The 18,200-nt window shown below is 32.7% G+C and overlaps 1 protein-coding gene across 1 annotated transcript in view; it reads right to left on the bottom strand.

The window, feature by feature from the left end:
• MYOCD (myocardin) overlaps positions 1-18,200 on the bottom strand; it is a 67,481-nt gene that overhangs the window by 9,739 nt on the left and 39,542 nt on the right. Inside the window, exons 5-8 of the mRNA XM_051996651.1 lie at positions 17,763-17,888; positions 7,534-7,781; positions 5,756-5,906; positions 1,920-2,849 (exon numbers count right to left, since the gene is read on the bottom strand). Of these exons, the coding sequence (XP_051852611.1) occupies positions 1,920-2,849; positions 5,756-5,906; positions 7,534-7,781; positions 17,763-17,888 (1,455 nt within the window). The remainder of the gene's footprint in view (positions 1-1,919; positions 2,850-5,755; positions 5,907-7,533; positions 7,782-17,762; positions 17,889-18,200) is intronic.

The raw sequence follows: 18,200 nt of genomic DNA, 5'->3' as shown, positions 1-18,200 counted from the left end.
TTAAACAAAGTAACATTTTGATATACATTTTGTCAATTCAGTTATTCTCTCCCTTCACTGAATTTTGATGATAACATATTAACAGATGGCATTGTTACCATATATAAAAATAACTCAAAGCTGGAAAGAATAATTCATATTTTGATGAATGATTCAATATCTAAATTAATAGCTAGTATTATTAGAAGATTATAGGTTGACAGATTAAAATTTAGGACTAAGGTGAAATTTAATAAGGATAAATTAATTTCAGAAAATAAATTTTCTAAGTATAAGATAGAGGAAGGTAATTTTCCCAGAAAAAATTTCCAGAGTCAATCTTAGTATGACTCAACAATGTGATGCGCTAGTCAAAATGATTAATGTGATCTTAAACTGCATTTAACAGTAGTGAGAAGGAGAAATCAGCCAATGTGAAAGTAAAATGCCTTCAAAAGATACCCTGGAAAATACTTTTGTTTTTTTTTCCCTGAGGCAATTGGGGTTAAGTGACTGCTCAAGGTCACACAACTAGAAAGAATTAAGTATCTTAGGCTGGATTTGAACTCAAATTCTACTGACTTTAGGGCCAACGCGCTATTTACTGTGCCATCCAGCTGCCCCCAAAACATACTTATCTTAATAATACTGATATAGTTCATTTGTTTTTGTTTCTCATTGGGAATTATCTTGAGATCCTAGATTTATTGTTTTGAATGTTTTCAGGGAGAGAAAATCTAACCTTTGACTTAAGAAGTAACTAAAAATCCCTGAGTGATTAATTTGGTTAGTTCCTAAAATAAAATCCCTCTTCAAAAACTGAAGATTTACTCTCAGTGAAAATATTCACAATAATATGCCTAGTCTCCCAAACAAATTTTCAAAGAACAATGCCAACAAGCAATTTTACAATTATTTTATAATTACAACATGTTTTCTATATGCATATCTGATTAAATACTAATAACCATAGCCTTGTGAGGTAGGAGGTAGTACAGATATGTGAAAGAATTTAATAGCTTATTTTAGAAACTATTAGAATTTTTTAGCAAGGGAATAACATAAAACCTGTGCATTAGAAATAGTCCTTAGCATTTGTAAGAAGTGTGATTTAGAGGAGTGAGAGATGAGAATCTCAACTTTTACAAAAGGCCAAACATATGGATCTGAACTCAGCTGGTGGCCATGTGAATGGAAAGGGACAAATATCTTTAATTTTATTGAAGTGATCATGTGGTAAAAGGCAGAGCAGAACTAAAACTTACTTCCTTGGTACTTGACCCAATGTTCCTTTTTATATTATGAGAACTATCTTAAAATATTTGATGAATTATCAGGTAGAGAAAATTATGGTGTCACTTCATAGAGTAGAGATAGAAGCAAGGAGATGGCATGGTATAATTGTTTCAATACTAGATTTAGAGTCAGGAATATATCTACTTTGAAATCTTATTTCAGGCTTATCTATATGTAAAAGTTGCTTAAACTCTGTGAGTCTCTATTTCTTTATTTTTTTTTTAAAGGGGGTAATAATAGCATCTACTTAAGAGAGTTGTGTCGACCAAATGAGATAACACTTAAAAGTATTTCATAGGACTTAAAGTATTACATAAATTCTAGTTATTATTATTATATTATATTTTCCTTTTTATCATAAACTAGAACTAGAAAAGATCTTAATTTATGTTACATTTCTCCACTAGATTGTATATTTCCTAAGAGAAGGTACTGAGAACTTATTTAGCACAATGATTAACAAAAAGTTGACATCTAATAAATGTTTTAAAATTTGAATGACTCCTTCCTAAGGAGACCTAGCTAAAGTACAAATTCTTTTTATGAAGACCTGTATGGCCTATCTTGTAAACTGAAATGATAAACTGTAGCTCTTTAAAAGTTCATTCTTAATAAATTTTATATCTCCCCAGGGAGCTCCTTACCTGAATGGAACACATTTGGCTTTGAGTTTGTGAGAGGCCATTATGTCTTTCTTCTTGGGAGCTAGAAGATGAGGAGAGGAGGTAATGGTTGTTGGGTGATGGAGACTGATTGATATGTTGTGGACTTTTTGCAGCTCCAAGAGGAGAATGTTGGGGAGAATTCTGAGGACTAAGAAATGTGGAAGAAAGTACATTGGTCTGTCCCATAGTCTCTACACAATGATTGTTTAGAAGGGAAAGGCATTGAGTATTTAATTCTTTCTCTGAACTATTATTCTGTATTTTCACAGATGTTTGTTTTGATGGAAAAGGGCAACTGCATACAGTATCTTCTTTTTTAATGGGAACACCAAAGAAATGTGTCTGTGACTGTTTCTTCTTTGTACAATTATTCCTCTTCTGCTTCTGAAGTTGCATCCTCAACTCTTCCACTTGTCTTTGCTCTTGCTGTAGCTTCATGGTAAGTTCATTAATTACCTTTTGCTTCTCTACTAACATCTTGTCCTTTTCAGAATCAATTACATCTAAATCAGACTGAATGCATCCACTATTGAGGCTGCTCATTAGGCTCTCCTCTGCACAAATATGGACAGGAGAGGGCTGCAGAATAAATGATGGTGAAGTATCATTGAATGTATCTGGTAGAGATCCAGTGACTGAGACATCAGATGAAGCTGGGGAAATAGGCGGTGTGGAGCTGGTACTACCAAAGTGATAGAAGCCATTAGTTAAGACACTAGTAGAGGAGGACTGATAATTGGTTAGAGTATTGGCTGGGTTGACAGGAAAAGTGATAGTAGTTATGTCACTAAAGTTTGGCACTGTGGTTCCAGGGCAGTCCTGGAAAGGTCGAAGACGATTCATGAGTGTTGTTTTAGTGCCAGAGACAGGTAGACCCCTTATTCGAAGTTGTTGTCTCAATTCAGAGACCTAAAACAACAAAGGAACTATTAGAGTTTAGACTGTTTTTTCAGTATACTCATAACAAAACCTGTTATTAATAGTGTGCAAATGTGTATTGTTAACCAGAAAAACTCATTATATAATTAAAATAAGAATATATTTAGTTGAATTTTCCCTTATTCTTTTTGATACATTAATTAATATTTTTGAGTTTGTATAGAGGGCAAATGTTGGTATATATGCAACAGGTCAAAAAGATGAACCCCGTTTGTAATGCCATACATGGAGTGAACCTATCTATAGGTTATAAGTCTACTGATTTTCTAATTTGCATATTTAATCTCATCATTCTGAGTTCTAAGGGTATTCTTAGACATTTCCTCATTAATCATTAAATTACTACATTTCTCTTATTTAATCTCTAAGCCCTCACCCCAATTCATCAATTATTATTTAACTACCTGGAGAAAACTACTTCTCCCATAATAGTTGTTTATTTTTCTTATAGGAAAGAGAAAAAAAAATATTCCATGGGAAATAGAGGATAAGGAAAAGTAATTGAAAAAAACTTTTACATTAAAAATATTAAGATTAATGCAAGTTCCTTGGAAGTATTGTTTTTTCGTGTGTGTGTGTGTGTGTGTGTGTGTGTTGTGATTGTGTATTTCTTTTTAGCATTGAACACAGTGCCTTAGATGTAGAAAGTTCTTGATAAATGTTTTTTGAATAGTCCATTTGGAATTCAGAAAACTACGGTGGCGCAGAGGAAGTCATGCGATTTTTGGTAATTGAAAGGGAAAAATTGAAAAGGGAAAGCAGCAGCAGCCACAAGGAAGAATTTTAGCTTTGAGTGTCCTCTACTGGCCATAGGTGATATTACCATCTTTTTAAAGGTTGTTAGACAAACTCTTTCTGGTCAAATATGAGACATTTTAAATAAAATCATGTTTGATAATTAACTCCGATATATTTACATTTTGAGTCATTTCAAATCAAATTGGTTAGATTTTAATTCACTTGACAACCATCCCTATAGATGTAAGGTAGGTAGCGCTATGCAGACATCTCATAAGGAATAGTGGTTGCGAATTAGATTCCTATATTGATTGCAATGCATTAAACTAAGTAACTATTAAAATTGATACCTACTCTCATATCTAAAGTTTTAAAATTATTGTAGAGAGATTGATTATTAAAGAAACCAATATACTCAAAACCTACAATTTAAAATAGGTATTGATAGGGATGGTGAATTATAGAATCTCAGAGTTAGGATGACTATAACTTAACTTCTTACCTGAAGCATAAAACTCTTATATAGAATGCTACTAGTCTCCACTTGAATTTTTTCAGTATTGGGAACTACCTCTTAAGGTTCTAATTATTAATAGAAGTTTTTTTGTGTTGTGTTGAACTGAAATCTATTTCCCTGCAATTGATGAAAGTTACAGTCATCACCAGTTGTATGAAAGGCACTAGGGACACAAAGACAAAAATTAAACAATCTTTTCCCTCAAGAAGTTTCATTCTATTCACAATTCCTTGTGAAGAAAAAGGAACTAGATGAGGCTATTCTTCATGAAATAATCTCACTAAATTTAGTAAGGTCATTTGGGAAATTATTTCATCATTAAATAACCATGTTGTAGGTGGTATTCTTATTTTTACTATGAATTCTATAATGTCAAATATAAGTTTAGGTTCAAGTAAAAATAAACTAAATAAAATCCTTGACTCCCATTCTTGGATGTAATCTCAGTAGTCTATTTTTCCCCATCTTCATTTTTAGTGATTTTTCTTTAGCAGAGAATGTGCTTATCCCATGATAAACATTTGTTTCAAGAATCTAGTTATAGAAAACTAATTACTTCCTAAGACATCTCGTTTCTATTTTGGACAGCTACAATGATTAAGGTTATCCTTATTTGCAGTTCAAATCTGCTTTTCTGCTTTGAATTCACTGTTTTTAGTTGTCTTCTCTGCAACTAGACAGAACAAATCAAAATTCTCTCTTTTATGACAAAATATTTAAAAATAGGTATCATTTCTCTTCTCTTCTCCATTTTCCTTCCCCAAATTTTCCCCTACTATTTTCTGTTTCCCTGGTTTTCTTCTCATTTCATGCAAGTAATCTTTAACATGGATATGAAAGTTATTACCATTTCCCAACCTTGAATATACTCTAGCCTATTAATGTTTTTCCTAAAATGTGGCATCAACATGAACACAAATATTTCAGATGTTCTTACCAGGTCAGAATACTCTCTCTAGACAATTTGAACATGTTTTTTTGCAAAAATCTTTTGATTGTAGCCACCAAAATATGAATGAAATGCCAATAGAAAACTATAAATGTGGAAGTGTTTAGTCTCAGATATGACTTTTAGTTAAAGGGATAGAGTCTGTGCACAGATTTCTAGCAGGCTGTGTATATAACAAGCAAGTCTCAGAATCAGTAAGACTTGATTCCAAATTCTGCTTCTAAAGCAATTGCGTGACAGTGAGCAAATCGTTTAGGTTCTTAGTGGCCTAGACTTTCTACAAGATAGAGACAAACTGCAGACTTAAATAGAGAATTTCCTGCAAAGATGATACTGCACTTCCCCACTTCTGAAAATATATTGGCTAAGAATTTTTTGGTAGATTCTTTCATGGAAAAGAGTCAAGTTATACTATTATGGAGTTGATTGCAATTATTTAATATTACACAATACATTATTAGTGTGGAGCAGGGAGTTCTAAAAAGTAGTTGATGACTAGGATTTCATGCAATGATAAAAATTCTTCTCTCCTTTGCTACAGCACAAATATAGACTACTATTATATTACCCACATAATATTGCTGCTACACAACCTGCTATTGGTGATTTCCACTATACAATCTTTTCTTTTTCTTCTTCTTTTTTTTTAAAGCCACCAAAACCTATACCTACCTTCAGATCATCCAGATTTGATGGAAGAGGACCAAGCTTGAGAGAAGAAATGCCAGTTTGTCCAGAAAAAGTAGTTTTGACAGGAGACAGAAAAGTATTTCTTATAGAAACTGCTGAGTTTGGATTTCTGATCAATTCTTCATTAGGTTCCCTAAAAAATAGACATTGGGATATTTTAGATAATTTCACAGTTTATCTTGCACATAGCAGGTTTTTAATAAATGTGTGTTGGTTGATTGATCAGTCTGGCAGCATATTTTTATTTAGGCTCTTCATAACAATTTAGAGCCTGGATTGTCCATATCCCCAGTACAGGAAAGTTTAAAAGCTTGAATATGATGAGAACTAGGAATATTTTCCACCATGAAATGAGAAAGAATGAATAAAGGAGAAGTTTTTTTTATCTTAAATTTACAGAGAGTTAATGACAAAATTTGGCATTGTTTCTTTTTTTGAGTTTTTTTGTCAACTCTCATTCAGTTATCCAGTTCTTGGATATATTGTGTCAAATGCTTAGATAATGTCCCTTTCCCTCCTAAACTATAATTCATATGGAAACAAATTAGAGAGATATTCTCTTTTCCATGTGGAGTTACAGTTCTTTCTTTGCTCTAAATACAAGTGTTGTTTCATTTTATCTAATATGTTTTCTGAAAAGTAGGGCCAAACAATTGACTTTCACAAAATTAAAACATTTTATTTAAAGGAATTCTACTATAAATCTTTATCACTTAAGAAAGATTCCATTTGTGATATTATGCCCTAAATTTATTAGTTTTATAAGTTTATAATCTATACACTGGATTTTCTTAAAGTTGGGCATAATAGTATTATAAATAGAAGAAATAAGCTTCTTTGTTTCTTCCAAGAATTAACAAGACCCTTAGAGATAAATTGTACTTGCTCCCTTAGGGTTAATACCTTTCTGAGGAAAAGTTAATCCTTATCTATTCAAGTTCCTTTCCCCTCCCCTCATCTTTCAGAATTTTGATTGCTTTGGTAGGAGTCTAGAAGTGATTTCTCCTTTTATTCTTAACGCCACTTTAATATCTGTTAATTAGTATTTCTTTTGGAGGCAGGAAAACAGGACTAGCTCATGATTTTGTCTGCTCATATAACATATCAATTGTGATAAGAGATTAAGGTTTGAGGGAGGACAAACAACAAACTACAGTGACTGCTGACTGGACACTTTTAAGTCACCAGATGACATAAAAAGCAATCCTTGTCTTCAAAAGGGTTAAACTTTACAAAGGGGAACCCACATTGGCATCATTTATTCTGTCAGTGGTTTGGTGGAATGAGTTCTCTTTGCAGACTCAGAATTTCCTGCTTTGAGGGATTGCTCTTCTCAAGCTATCTCTTTATTTCATCATCATTTCTCTCTAGACATAAGTTCCCTAACATATTTTGGCTTCAATACCCTGGTAAAAATTTAGCTGGGAAGACAAAACTAAAATAATAGAAGACAGTATACAACCAGATACAGAATAATGAAAGATAGCATATGATCAATGTATAAGTGACATGCAATAGGTAAATAGGAAAATATCTTTAGGGCAGAGAGTGGAGGGAAGAAAAAAAATTACATGATAGTCAAACATATGAATATTTGAAAGGAATAGCAAGTTGTTCATAGTAGATTTGAAGTTTTATGTACAATCATCTTTTTATTGTATGGTGTTAAGGAAATGCTTATTTTATCCCCAACATTAAAAATAAAATAAAAAGAAATGACATAGAAATGAGAGATTGTAATGAGTTCATAACTGACTCACTTTAGCTGAGCTTGATGATGTCCTGGGTAGCTGAATCTTTGCTGCTGTTGCTGTTGGCTGAGGATTTGCAATTGTAAGAAAAGTTGTTGCTGCTGCAGAAGCTTCGCATAAGCAGAGTCCATGGGTGGAGGAGATTTTTCTGCCTTTTGATCAGGGGGAATGTACTGATGATATTTGAGCTTCTTCACCTTTGGTTTGGTTTCCTTTGTTTTTTTGTGCCGATTTTTGCTTTCACTAAAGGACTTAGACTGCAAAGAATATTGGGAAAATAGCATAAGAGTTAGCATATAGACAAGAAAATGAAATGATAGCATGGAAAATTTCTTTGTAGGGAATTTTTTTGAATTACAGAAACAAAATACAGAAAAATGAATTTGGCCCTTGTCTTCTAGAAGATATATCTTCCTAATAAGAATGTATCACAGTGAATCATCACTTTCAATCTCAATCATTAAACCAAAAAATATCACTTCATGGTGTGGAGAGTGAATTAAGAGCTCTGGTCAGCATGTAAAGCAGTCCCCCTCCCCTCTCCAACTCGAAAGATGAAAGAAGGAAAGAGCACCCTTTATAATTTAAATGACAAAGACACTATGGCCAGGATTTGTCATTTAATAATAGCTAACTTTAAAAAAATGTTTTAAACTGTATAATTTATATACATCATCTCACTTTATCCTAAAAAAATCCTGAGATAGATATTACAACTATTGTTATTCCCATTTTACCAATACAGAAAATGAGATTCAGAGGCATTAAATGTCAGAATCAAGATTTCCTGTCATATAGTATAGAGGAAAAAACATTGGTTCTGAAGTCAGCAGATCTGGGCTCAGATGTGGAACCTGTGGGAAGCTGTCTTAAGTCATTTAAAATTCTTGAACCTTATTATCTTCATTTGTAAAAATTACAGGGTTAAATCAGATGCTCTCTGAGTTTCTTTCCAGCTCTAGAATCTTTTGATTGCCAGTCTGCTACTAAAAACCATATTGGCTTTACATGAAATCTATTTTGAGATCTGAGTATAGTTTATTGACTATAAGGTCACCCTCTGTACCAGGATTTAGTCAACCTAAAATAGAATAAAGGAAAAAAAATGGTAATTCTAAAATATCATGAAAGTACATTGAATGAAAAATATTGAAGATATAATGACAAAGGCAAGCAAGATAAGTGGTAGTCAAAAGTAGAGAGAGGAGAGGTAGATAGAAGTTCAGTAATATATGAAAATTTTAATTTACTTGGTAGATAGTATAATAATGATATTAGCTCACACATTTATATTATTTCTTAATATTTGTAAAGTAATTTTATTTACAACAGAAGGACAATAATATTAGTATTCTCTCATTTTATAGCTAAGGAAATAAAACGAGGTATATAGCAGTTATATGTTTTTTTCCCTATAGTTAATGGCTGATAAATTGCAGAATTGAGATTTAAACCCAAGGCTCCTGACCAGGATCCTTTCCAATATCCTTTGCTGTTTTGAGGAGAGTGACAGCCTCAATAGTCAGTAAATAGCATTAAGTGCCAGGCAGTATGTTGCATGATGAGAATACAGATTTGGGCAGAAAGAATGTCAATTCTTGCCTTCAAGGAGCTTGCATTTTACTTTACTAGAAAAGAAGAAAACAAGGAAAAGGAAGCTTAAAAGGAGAAAGGGCTAGAGAGAGAAAAGGAAGGAAGGATAAGAAGGAAGGAAAAAGAGGGAAGATAGAAGAAACAAAGGCATTTACTAATAAATAATCATGATAGTTAACAGTTATATAATACATTATGTGCTAGGAACCATGCTAAGTGATTGACAATTTCTATCTCATTTGATCCTCACAACAACTCTGGATGGTAGGTGATACTATCATCATTTCATATATGAGGAAACTGAAGCAAGTCACTGCAGTGACTTGTCCAGAATCATACAACTAGTAAGTATCAAAGGCTATATTTGACAATGGGCTTGTAGCTAGTCCAAATCTGGTCCTAGACACTTAATAGTTGTGTTACTCTGGTAAATCACTTAGTCCTGTTTCTATGAATTTCCACATATATAAAATGTGCTGGAGAAGGCAATGGCAAAGCATGTCAATATCCTTGCCAGCAAGACCCCCAAAAGGGATTTTGAATAGTCAGAGACAACTGAAAAATCAATAAACAACAAAAATAAACTTTCTAATTTCAGGCCCTATGCTTTATCCACCACACTACTAGTACTGACTGACGAGGGAGATAGTTGAGAAAGTCCAAAGTACAGTCTACAGAGTGATAAGAAATGTCTGAAGTAGGCACATTACTTAAATGGAGATTCTGTGAGAAGCCATTCAATTATAACATGAAGTCGCAGGTGGTAGAGGGTATTTCCAATGTGTGAATTTCCAGGTCAGAAAAAATGAATTTTCAGGAAAAAGAGCTTTGTGAGGCATTGTAAAGGAAATCTAGGATGTATCCAGGAGAGGAATTCCATTGACAGTCAATCTACTACGGGAATAACCAGAAGAAAAAGGTAGTTTTTTTGCTCCCAATTTTGTCTTGTCTCTTTCCTACTCTGCTCCTGGATGAGAAATACATAGACTGGGTTGGGAATGAGAATTAGTGTTCCACTGAATTCAGGAACAAATATATATTTGGGAGGGTATTGGTAGAAAAGAATAATTTGCTCCATGGTCCTTGAGTAAGAGAACCAGGCATAATATGGTAGATAGAGATCTGACCTTAGAGCCAGAAAGAAATGAATTGTGTTTTGCCTCTGACATACATTGGCTGCATGTCTCCAGATAAGTGACCTGAACTTTCAGTGTTCTAAACTTTTCACAGTTCTAAGGTTGGATCACAGCATAGTATTTTCACATTTTTGTTGTTGTTTGCTTGCTTTTTTCTCATTTTTTTCTCTTTTTTGATCTAATTTTTCTTGTGTGCTATGATAAATGTGGAAATATGTATAGAAGAATTGCATGTTTAACACATATTGGATTACTTGCTGTGTAGGAGAGGGGGTTGGAGGTAGGAAGGGAGGGAGAAAAAATTTGAAACACAAGGTTTTGCAAAGGTGAATGTTGAAAACTATCTTTGCATATATTTTGAAAATAAAAAGCTATTATTACAACAGTAAAAAATATGCTTTTAATTTATGGAATAGAACAAGCATTTCCATAATATAGTACAATAGAAAGGTGGTTGAATATAAAACTATATATTTACTACATACAACTTGTTATTCCTTTTAAATGTACAACAAAATTATCACCTAAATTTCTTTTTGTGGTAGCAAAATATTGAAAACTGAGAAGATGTTCATCAGTTGAGGAATGGTTTGATAGCCTTTTGGATATAGTTCCAAATTACTCTCCAGAATGGTTGGATCAATTCACAACTCCATCAACAATGTATTACTGTGATGCTAAGTGAAATGAACAGAACCAGCAGATCATTATACACTTTAACAGCGATACTGTATGAGAATGTATTTTGATGAAGCAGCTACACCCAAAAAAAGAACACTGGGAGATGAATATAAACTGCTTGCATTTTTGTTTTTCTTCCCGGATTATTTATACCTTCTGAATTCAATTCTCCCTGTGCAACAAGAAAACTGTTCGGTTCTGCACACATATATTGTATCCAGAATATACTGTAACCTATTCAACATGTTAAGGATTGCTTGCCATCTGGGGGAAGGGGTGGAGGGAGAGAGGGAGGGGAAAAATCGGAACAGAAGTGAATGCAAGGGATAATGTTGTAAAAAATTACCCTGACATGGGTTCTGTCAATAAAAAGTTATAATTATGAAACTGGTATGAGTTCTATCAATAAAAAGTTATTTAAAAAAAAGAGAATGTATTCTGATGAAAGTGGATTTTTTCGACAAAGAGATCTCACTCAATTTCAATTGATCAGTGATGGACAGAAGCAGCTACATCCAAAGAAAGAACACTGGGAAATGAATGTAAACTGTTTGCATTTTGGTTTTTCTTCCCGGTTTATTTTTACCTTTAGAATCTAATTCTTCCTGTGCAACAAGAGAACTGTTCGGTTCTGCACACATATATTGTATCTAGGATATACTGTGACTTATTTAACATGTATTGTTAAATACTGCTTGCCATCTGGGGGAGAGTGAGGGAGGGGAAAAATCGGAACAGAAGTGAGTGCAAGGGATAATGTTGTAAAAAATTACCCTGACATGGGTTCTGTCAATAAAAAGTTATAATTATGAAAAAATAAAATAAAATAACAAAAAAATCCAATGTATTAGTGTCCCAATTTTCCCATATGCCCTCTAACCTTTATCATTATCTTTTCCTATCATCTTAGCCATTCTGAGAGGTTTATAGTGGTACCTCAGAGTTATCTTAATTTGCATTTCTCTGATCAATAGTGATTTAGAGCATTTTTTTTTCATCTGATCAGAAATGGTTTTAATTTCTTCATCTGAAAGTTTTCTGTTCATATCTTTTGACCATTTACCAATTGAAGAATGACTTGTATTCTTATAAAATTGAGTCAATTCTCTAAATATTTTAGAAATGAGGCCTTTATCAGAACCTGGGGTTGTAAAATTCTTACCTCCCCAAATTTTCTGGTTCCTTTCTAATCTTGTCTGCATTGTTTTTCTTTATACAAAAGCTTTTAAAAATTAATATAATCAAAACTATCCATTTCATAATGTACTCTAGAAAATATATTTTTTAATGTTTTAAAATACTCTAGAAAACATAGGAATAAAATTATGTTTAATATAGCAAATATTGTTTTGGTTGTTACAGTTATGTCAAATTCTTTATGATTCCATTTGGGATTTTCTTGGCAAAGATACTGGAGTAGTTGCCATTTCCTTCTCCAGCTCATTTTACAAATGAGGGAACTATGGCAAATAAGGATACAGCTAATCAGTGTCTGAAATCAGATTTAAACTTGGAAGATGAGTTTTCCTGATTTTAGGCTCAGTATTCTATACATCTAGCTGCATAATATAAGCAAATAGCATCTGCGTATATCTAAGGAAAAAAATAGTGATGGAGAAATGTTAGAGGGCCTTCCAAGAAAAGGTAGAACCAGGATTTATTATTACCGACTATATGCCAGACACTGTGCTAAGAAGTTTACACATAGCTTATTTGGTCTTTAGAACATCCTGGAAAGTAAGGTGCTAGTATTATTATTGTCATTTTATAGTTGAGGAAACTAAAGTAGACGAAATTAAGTAATAGTTAGTCTCAAAATGGTATTGAATTTCTTGACTCCTGGACTACTGATCTATTCTCTGAACCACTTTTCTATCTCTAGTAGCAAAGATATCCATAATCATAAAACTAGTTAACAGAGTGCTAAAAATGCTAATTGTAACCCCAAGACAAAGGAAGAGCTATTGAGGAAATAAGCCTAGAGAGGAAATAAAATGAGCATATTTGCCAATGATATGATTTATTTGAGAAAACTCTAAAAAGCCAGTCAAAAAATAATAGAAACAACAAATCCAGCAATGCTAAGAAATAAAAATTACACACATCATTAGTAATCTAGCATGTTATAAACATAAGCCAATAGGAAGAGAAATTCTATTCAAAATACAGAAAATATAAAATATTTGGGTGTTTAGCTAGCTAGATGTATTCAGTAACTATGTAAATCCAAGCAAAAAAACTCTGCAGAGATAGGCAAATAATTGGAGAAACATTAATTAATTTGCTCATAGGTAGGATCAGTCAATAAAATAAAAATATAAATACCACCACCTAGGTTAATTTACTTATTCAGTCTTGTGCTAATTAAACTACAGAAGGAATATTTTATAGAGTTAGAAAAAATAACAAAATTCATGAGGAGGAACAAAAGCTTAAGAATCTGAAAGGTAATAATGAAAAAAAGGGGAAGAACAGGAGTCTTCCAGTAACATATCTCATAATGTATAATGTATAAATGTATAATTGAGACAATTTGATTATGGTTTTAAAAAAAAGAGGTCAATTACTGGAACAGATTAGGTACACAACATACAGAAGTAAATAAAAACAATTATATAGTGTTTACTACAGTTACTGAGAAAACTAACTTTTCAACAAAAACTGCACAGCTGTGTGGAAGAAATTAGATTTGTACCAACAACTCACACTCTACATCAAGAGAAAATCCAAATGGATACATGACCTGTATATAAAAGACTATAGAGGAGGAAAATTAGAGTATTCTTTTAATTCCCTAGTACTGGGAAAAGCTGGGGATGATGGATTCTTTGACTTGGAAATTCTAAACTGCAATGATATAAGTCAGTTAGGGTGTCCACACTAAGTCTGGAACCCAAATTATGAGCTAGTGATCAACCAGCTTGTCTAAGGAGTGAATTAGTCCAGATTAGAAATGGAGCTGGTCAAAATTCCTGGGTTAATCAGAAGTGATTAGACCTATACTTTTAGCCTGGTTGAGAAAGGGAGATCCAGTCTCAAAAAATAAATAAAAATAAGCAAACTGGAGGAACAAAGAAGAAATAACCTTTCAGATCTATTGAGAAAGGGGAAAATTTGCAACTAATATGTAATAGGATAATATAAGATAGAATGGATAATTTGTATTATATAAAAGCAAATGTTTTGCAAAAACAAATCTAATGTAGTTAACATTAATAAGTAAGTAGGTAAGTGGAAAAAATACAAATTTCTCTGCCAAAGGTCTCATATTTAGGATATTATAAGAATTAGATTCAAGTTACTCCTAAGAGCTATTCTAAAATAGGTAAGTAATTAAAGGATATAAAAAGTCATTTTTCAGAGGAAGAAAAGAACTGTATAATGATCAACTAGATGGTGCAGTGGATAGAGTACTGGCTCTGGAGTCAGGAGGAACTGTGTTCAAATACAGCCTCAGACACTTAAAACTTACTAACTATGAAATCGTGGACAAATCACTTAATCCCAATTGCCTCACAGCAACAACAATACAAAAACTATATAAAATAGAGTACTGCCCCTAAGAATCTGAGTTCAAATCTGGCTTCAGACATTTAGTAGCTTAATGACCCTGGACAAGTCACTTAATCCTTTTTGCATCAGTTCTTCATCTATAAAATGAGCTAGAAAAGGAAATGGCAAAGTATTCCAAAGACTTTGCCAAGAAAACCCCAAATAGAGTCACAAAAAATCAGACACAATTGATATGACTCAAGAGCAACAAAAAATTAAATAAACTTTGAGATTTATTTCATAACCATCTGGCTGCCAAAGATTACAAAATAAAATAACCAAATATTGGAAGGACTGCAGAAAACAGGAACACTGATAAACTTTTGATAGAGCTGTAAATTTTGGAACTATGCCCCCAAATTTCTAAAATTTATGTACTTTTTGGCCTAGCCATACCATTATTATTTAATTAATGAATATATACATATATTTTTATAGATATAGATATTTTATATACACATACACATATGTATTCCCCAAAGAAATCAAAGAAAGAGGAAAAAATAAACATGAACAAATATATATTTATGGATATATGTATTGATATGCATACATATCAGATATTTTTATAATAATAAAAATTATAATCTAAGGTGTCCTTTTGAAGAAGGCTAAACAAATATGAATTGGATGGAATATTATTGTGCCATAAGAAATGATGAAATACACAGTTGCAGAGGAAATTGGAAAAACCCCCTATGTATGTATGATGTAGAATGAGGTGAGAAGAATGAGAGCAATTTATACAATGACAACATTAGAGAGAAAAAGAAGGCCATTATAGGCATTTGCTTTGCTGATGTCAATTTTTCTTTCTCCCTCCCTTCCTCTTTTCCCTTCTTCCTCCCTCCCTTCCTTTCCAGAAATGCTAGCTTTAACAATAAATCATGAAAAAGAAATCAATGAAATAAACATAAGAAAAGAGGAGTAGAAGTTATCATTTTTTCTCAAACAACTTGAAAGTTTATCTAGATTCTCAAAGAGTCAACTAAAATTAATTAAAACAATAATAAAATGGTAATCACTAGAACTTTTGGCACTGGTTTAAAAATAGAAAAGTCATCCAATGAAATACATTAGGCTTACAACATATAAACGAAAACAAACATAGGATAATTATGATTGATAAATGCAAAGAGTTGAATTCTTCATGTTTAGGTGCATTATTTATCAACTGCTGGGAAAACTGGAAAGTAGTCCAGCAGAATTTTTGTATCGAGATTTTATTTTGTATAGAGATGTTAATCTCACATCATATACCAAAGTAAGATTCAAATTAATTCAAGATTTAGAAAAGAAATGTAACATCATATTAGAAGTAGAGGAACATGGGAGTAAGAAGATCAGTGCCTTTATCTTTACAAAAAATATTCATAGTCACTTTGCTGTTGTTCAATTGTTTCAGTCCTATTCTTTATGACTCTATTTGAGGCTTTCTTGGCAAAGATATAATTTTTGGTTTGTCATTTCCTTCTCCAGCTCATTTTACAGATGAGGAAATTGAGGCAAATAGGGTTAAGTAATTTATTCAGGGCTACACAGCTAGTAAGTATGTGAGGTCCTATTTGAACTCAGAAAGATGAGTTTTCCTGACTTCAGGTCTAGTGTTCTATATATTCTATAGTGCCACCTAGCTGCAGTTGCAAGCAGATAAATTAGAAAGGACCTAAGTATGTAACATGGATTATAGGATTACAGAGCTGGGTCTGGAAGAGAATTTGAAGGCCACCTAGTACAATCTCTTTGTTTTACAGATGAGGAAACAGGTGCAGCAAGCCAACAGATCGTGAAGCATCTAGCAATTAAACTACAGGTCAATTAGTACTGAACATATTCTTGCATATTATATTATGTTGAAAACTTGTGATTTTAACAGTATAGTAATTTTCTTCACCTATGAAGATAATGACATTTTTATAACTTAAAATCTTAAGAGATTGCCAGAGCCTGAGAGAGAATTTTAACATATTGGAATATTGCAGTGTCACAAAATGATAAATATGGACCACCTAAAGAAAAGTGAAAATGCAGAGCAAGCAAAATCAGCACTATCAAAACTATATGCATATTTATGAAAGGAAATGGAAAAATGAAAGGAAAATGATGGAAAGAGAAAGCAGGAAAAGAGAGAAGAGAAGAGGAGACAAGCGAAAGATGAAAATACATTCAGGATTAATGGAATTCAGTGGGCTTGAATAGGGCCTCAGAAAAAAACAAAACATTCTTTGCTTTTTGTTGTTGTTGTTTGTTATTAATTTGGTTCTGTCTTTTCAAAGGCTAAGAATACATGAGTTAAGATTCATATTTATTTTGGTTTTGTTAATGATTAAGTTCATATTTTTAAAAAAAGTTATTTAATTATTTGTAACTGAATTGTCAAATTAAGTTTATGTCAGGATAGTGACAATCACTAAAAACACGCTTAGTTTTCCTAGTGAAATCCAGCTAGAAATACCATATCTTCAGAGCCTCATCGCTCAGCCATCTGACTCTCCCTTCCTAGGTGCAGATCCACAGAACTCAGTAACTACAGTAAGAGAGATCAGCCTTAAATACAACCCAGAGGTTCTGTACCTCCTTTTTTTGTGTGTTTGCTTTTTTTTTTTTTAATGGTTTCTACAAATAGCATCAAAGTGGAAGAGCAGCAATTATCTCCCTTTCCGCTCTCTTCATTTATTACACAGCCTTTTTGAATAGAGGAAGACTGACTTTTATTGAAGTCTTCTTTGATCACCCTAGTTAACAATAATTTTTTCTTCTTGTATTTTCTGTTTTATTCATTAACACTTAGGAAATTGATTAAATTCACATGAATTTAGGAATTTTTAGGAACTAGCCATGAAAATCTTTTTACTGGATACAGTCAGCATTATTACTCTTCTATTCCATGGTTTTACTAACCTCAATACCCAATAATACAGTTTTTCCCCCTTGGATTTTATAGCTAATATGATCCCTGTACTTTTCTGAACTGTTTCCTTGGGAATACATGCCCTCTCAGGACTAAGGGAAATTATCAGAAAGGATTCTTTGTTTTGAGAAATCATCTTGATGGAGAAATTTTTTCTTAGAATTATAGACTCTTGGGGGTATCTTGGAATACATCTAGTGAAACTCAAATAGGAATATAATATTCCTATCTGTAATATCCTTCATGAACTCAGACATGGTTCAGATAATTAGACTTCAGAACTTTATTACTTTACCCTGTGGGCTGAGTCTGACCCAACAGATAGGCAGTAAGACTGGATTTAGCTGTTATGTGTATTTCTGTACCTTTACCACGGCAGGCACAGGGATGGGTGAGTTCAATGGGCCATTCACCTGCTTCATGTTATCTGATTGGTTGATGGAGTGTGATACTGGTTCATTTCTATCATTTTCTGAGCCAGAGATAAGATCCTGAAAAAAATTTAATTTTATTAGTGAGTAAGAAGAAATATAATGAGCTCCTACTTCCAATTCTAATCTAACCTAATCCTAGGTTTTCATATATTTCCCCTAAGGAGTTTGCATTAAGCAGTATGAGTGTAAACCTGCCTGAAAGCTGTTGGATTCAAATGGATATAAAGGGAATTGGAGACTCTGGATCTTGAGAATAGGAGAAGGGGAAAACAATGAGAAGAAAGAAGATACATGTTTATTTATATGTTTTAGTGCATGTGGGACTGACTATGTAATTGGAATGGCTGGTTTGTAGCTTAGAGTTGAGTA

Source organism: Antechinus flavipes, chromosome 4 (genome assembly GCF_016432865.1).
Source record: "Antechinus flavipes isolate AdamAnt ecotype Samford, QLD, Australia chromosome 4, AdamAnt_v2, whole genome shotgun sequence".
NCBI lineage: Eukaryota > Metazoa > Chordata > Mammalia > Dasyuromorphia > Dasyuridae > Antechinus > Antechinus flavipes.
The sequence above is the reverse complement of the archived record's forward strand: the minus strand, read 5'-3'. Positions and strand labels throughout refer to the sequence as shown.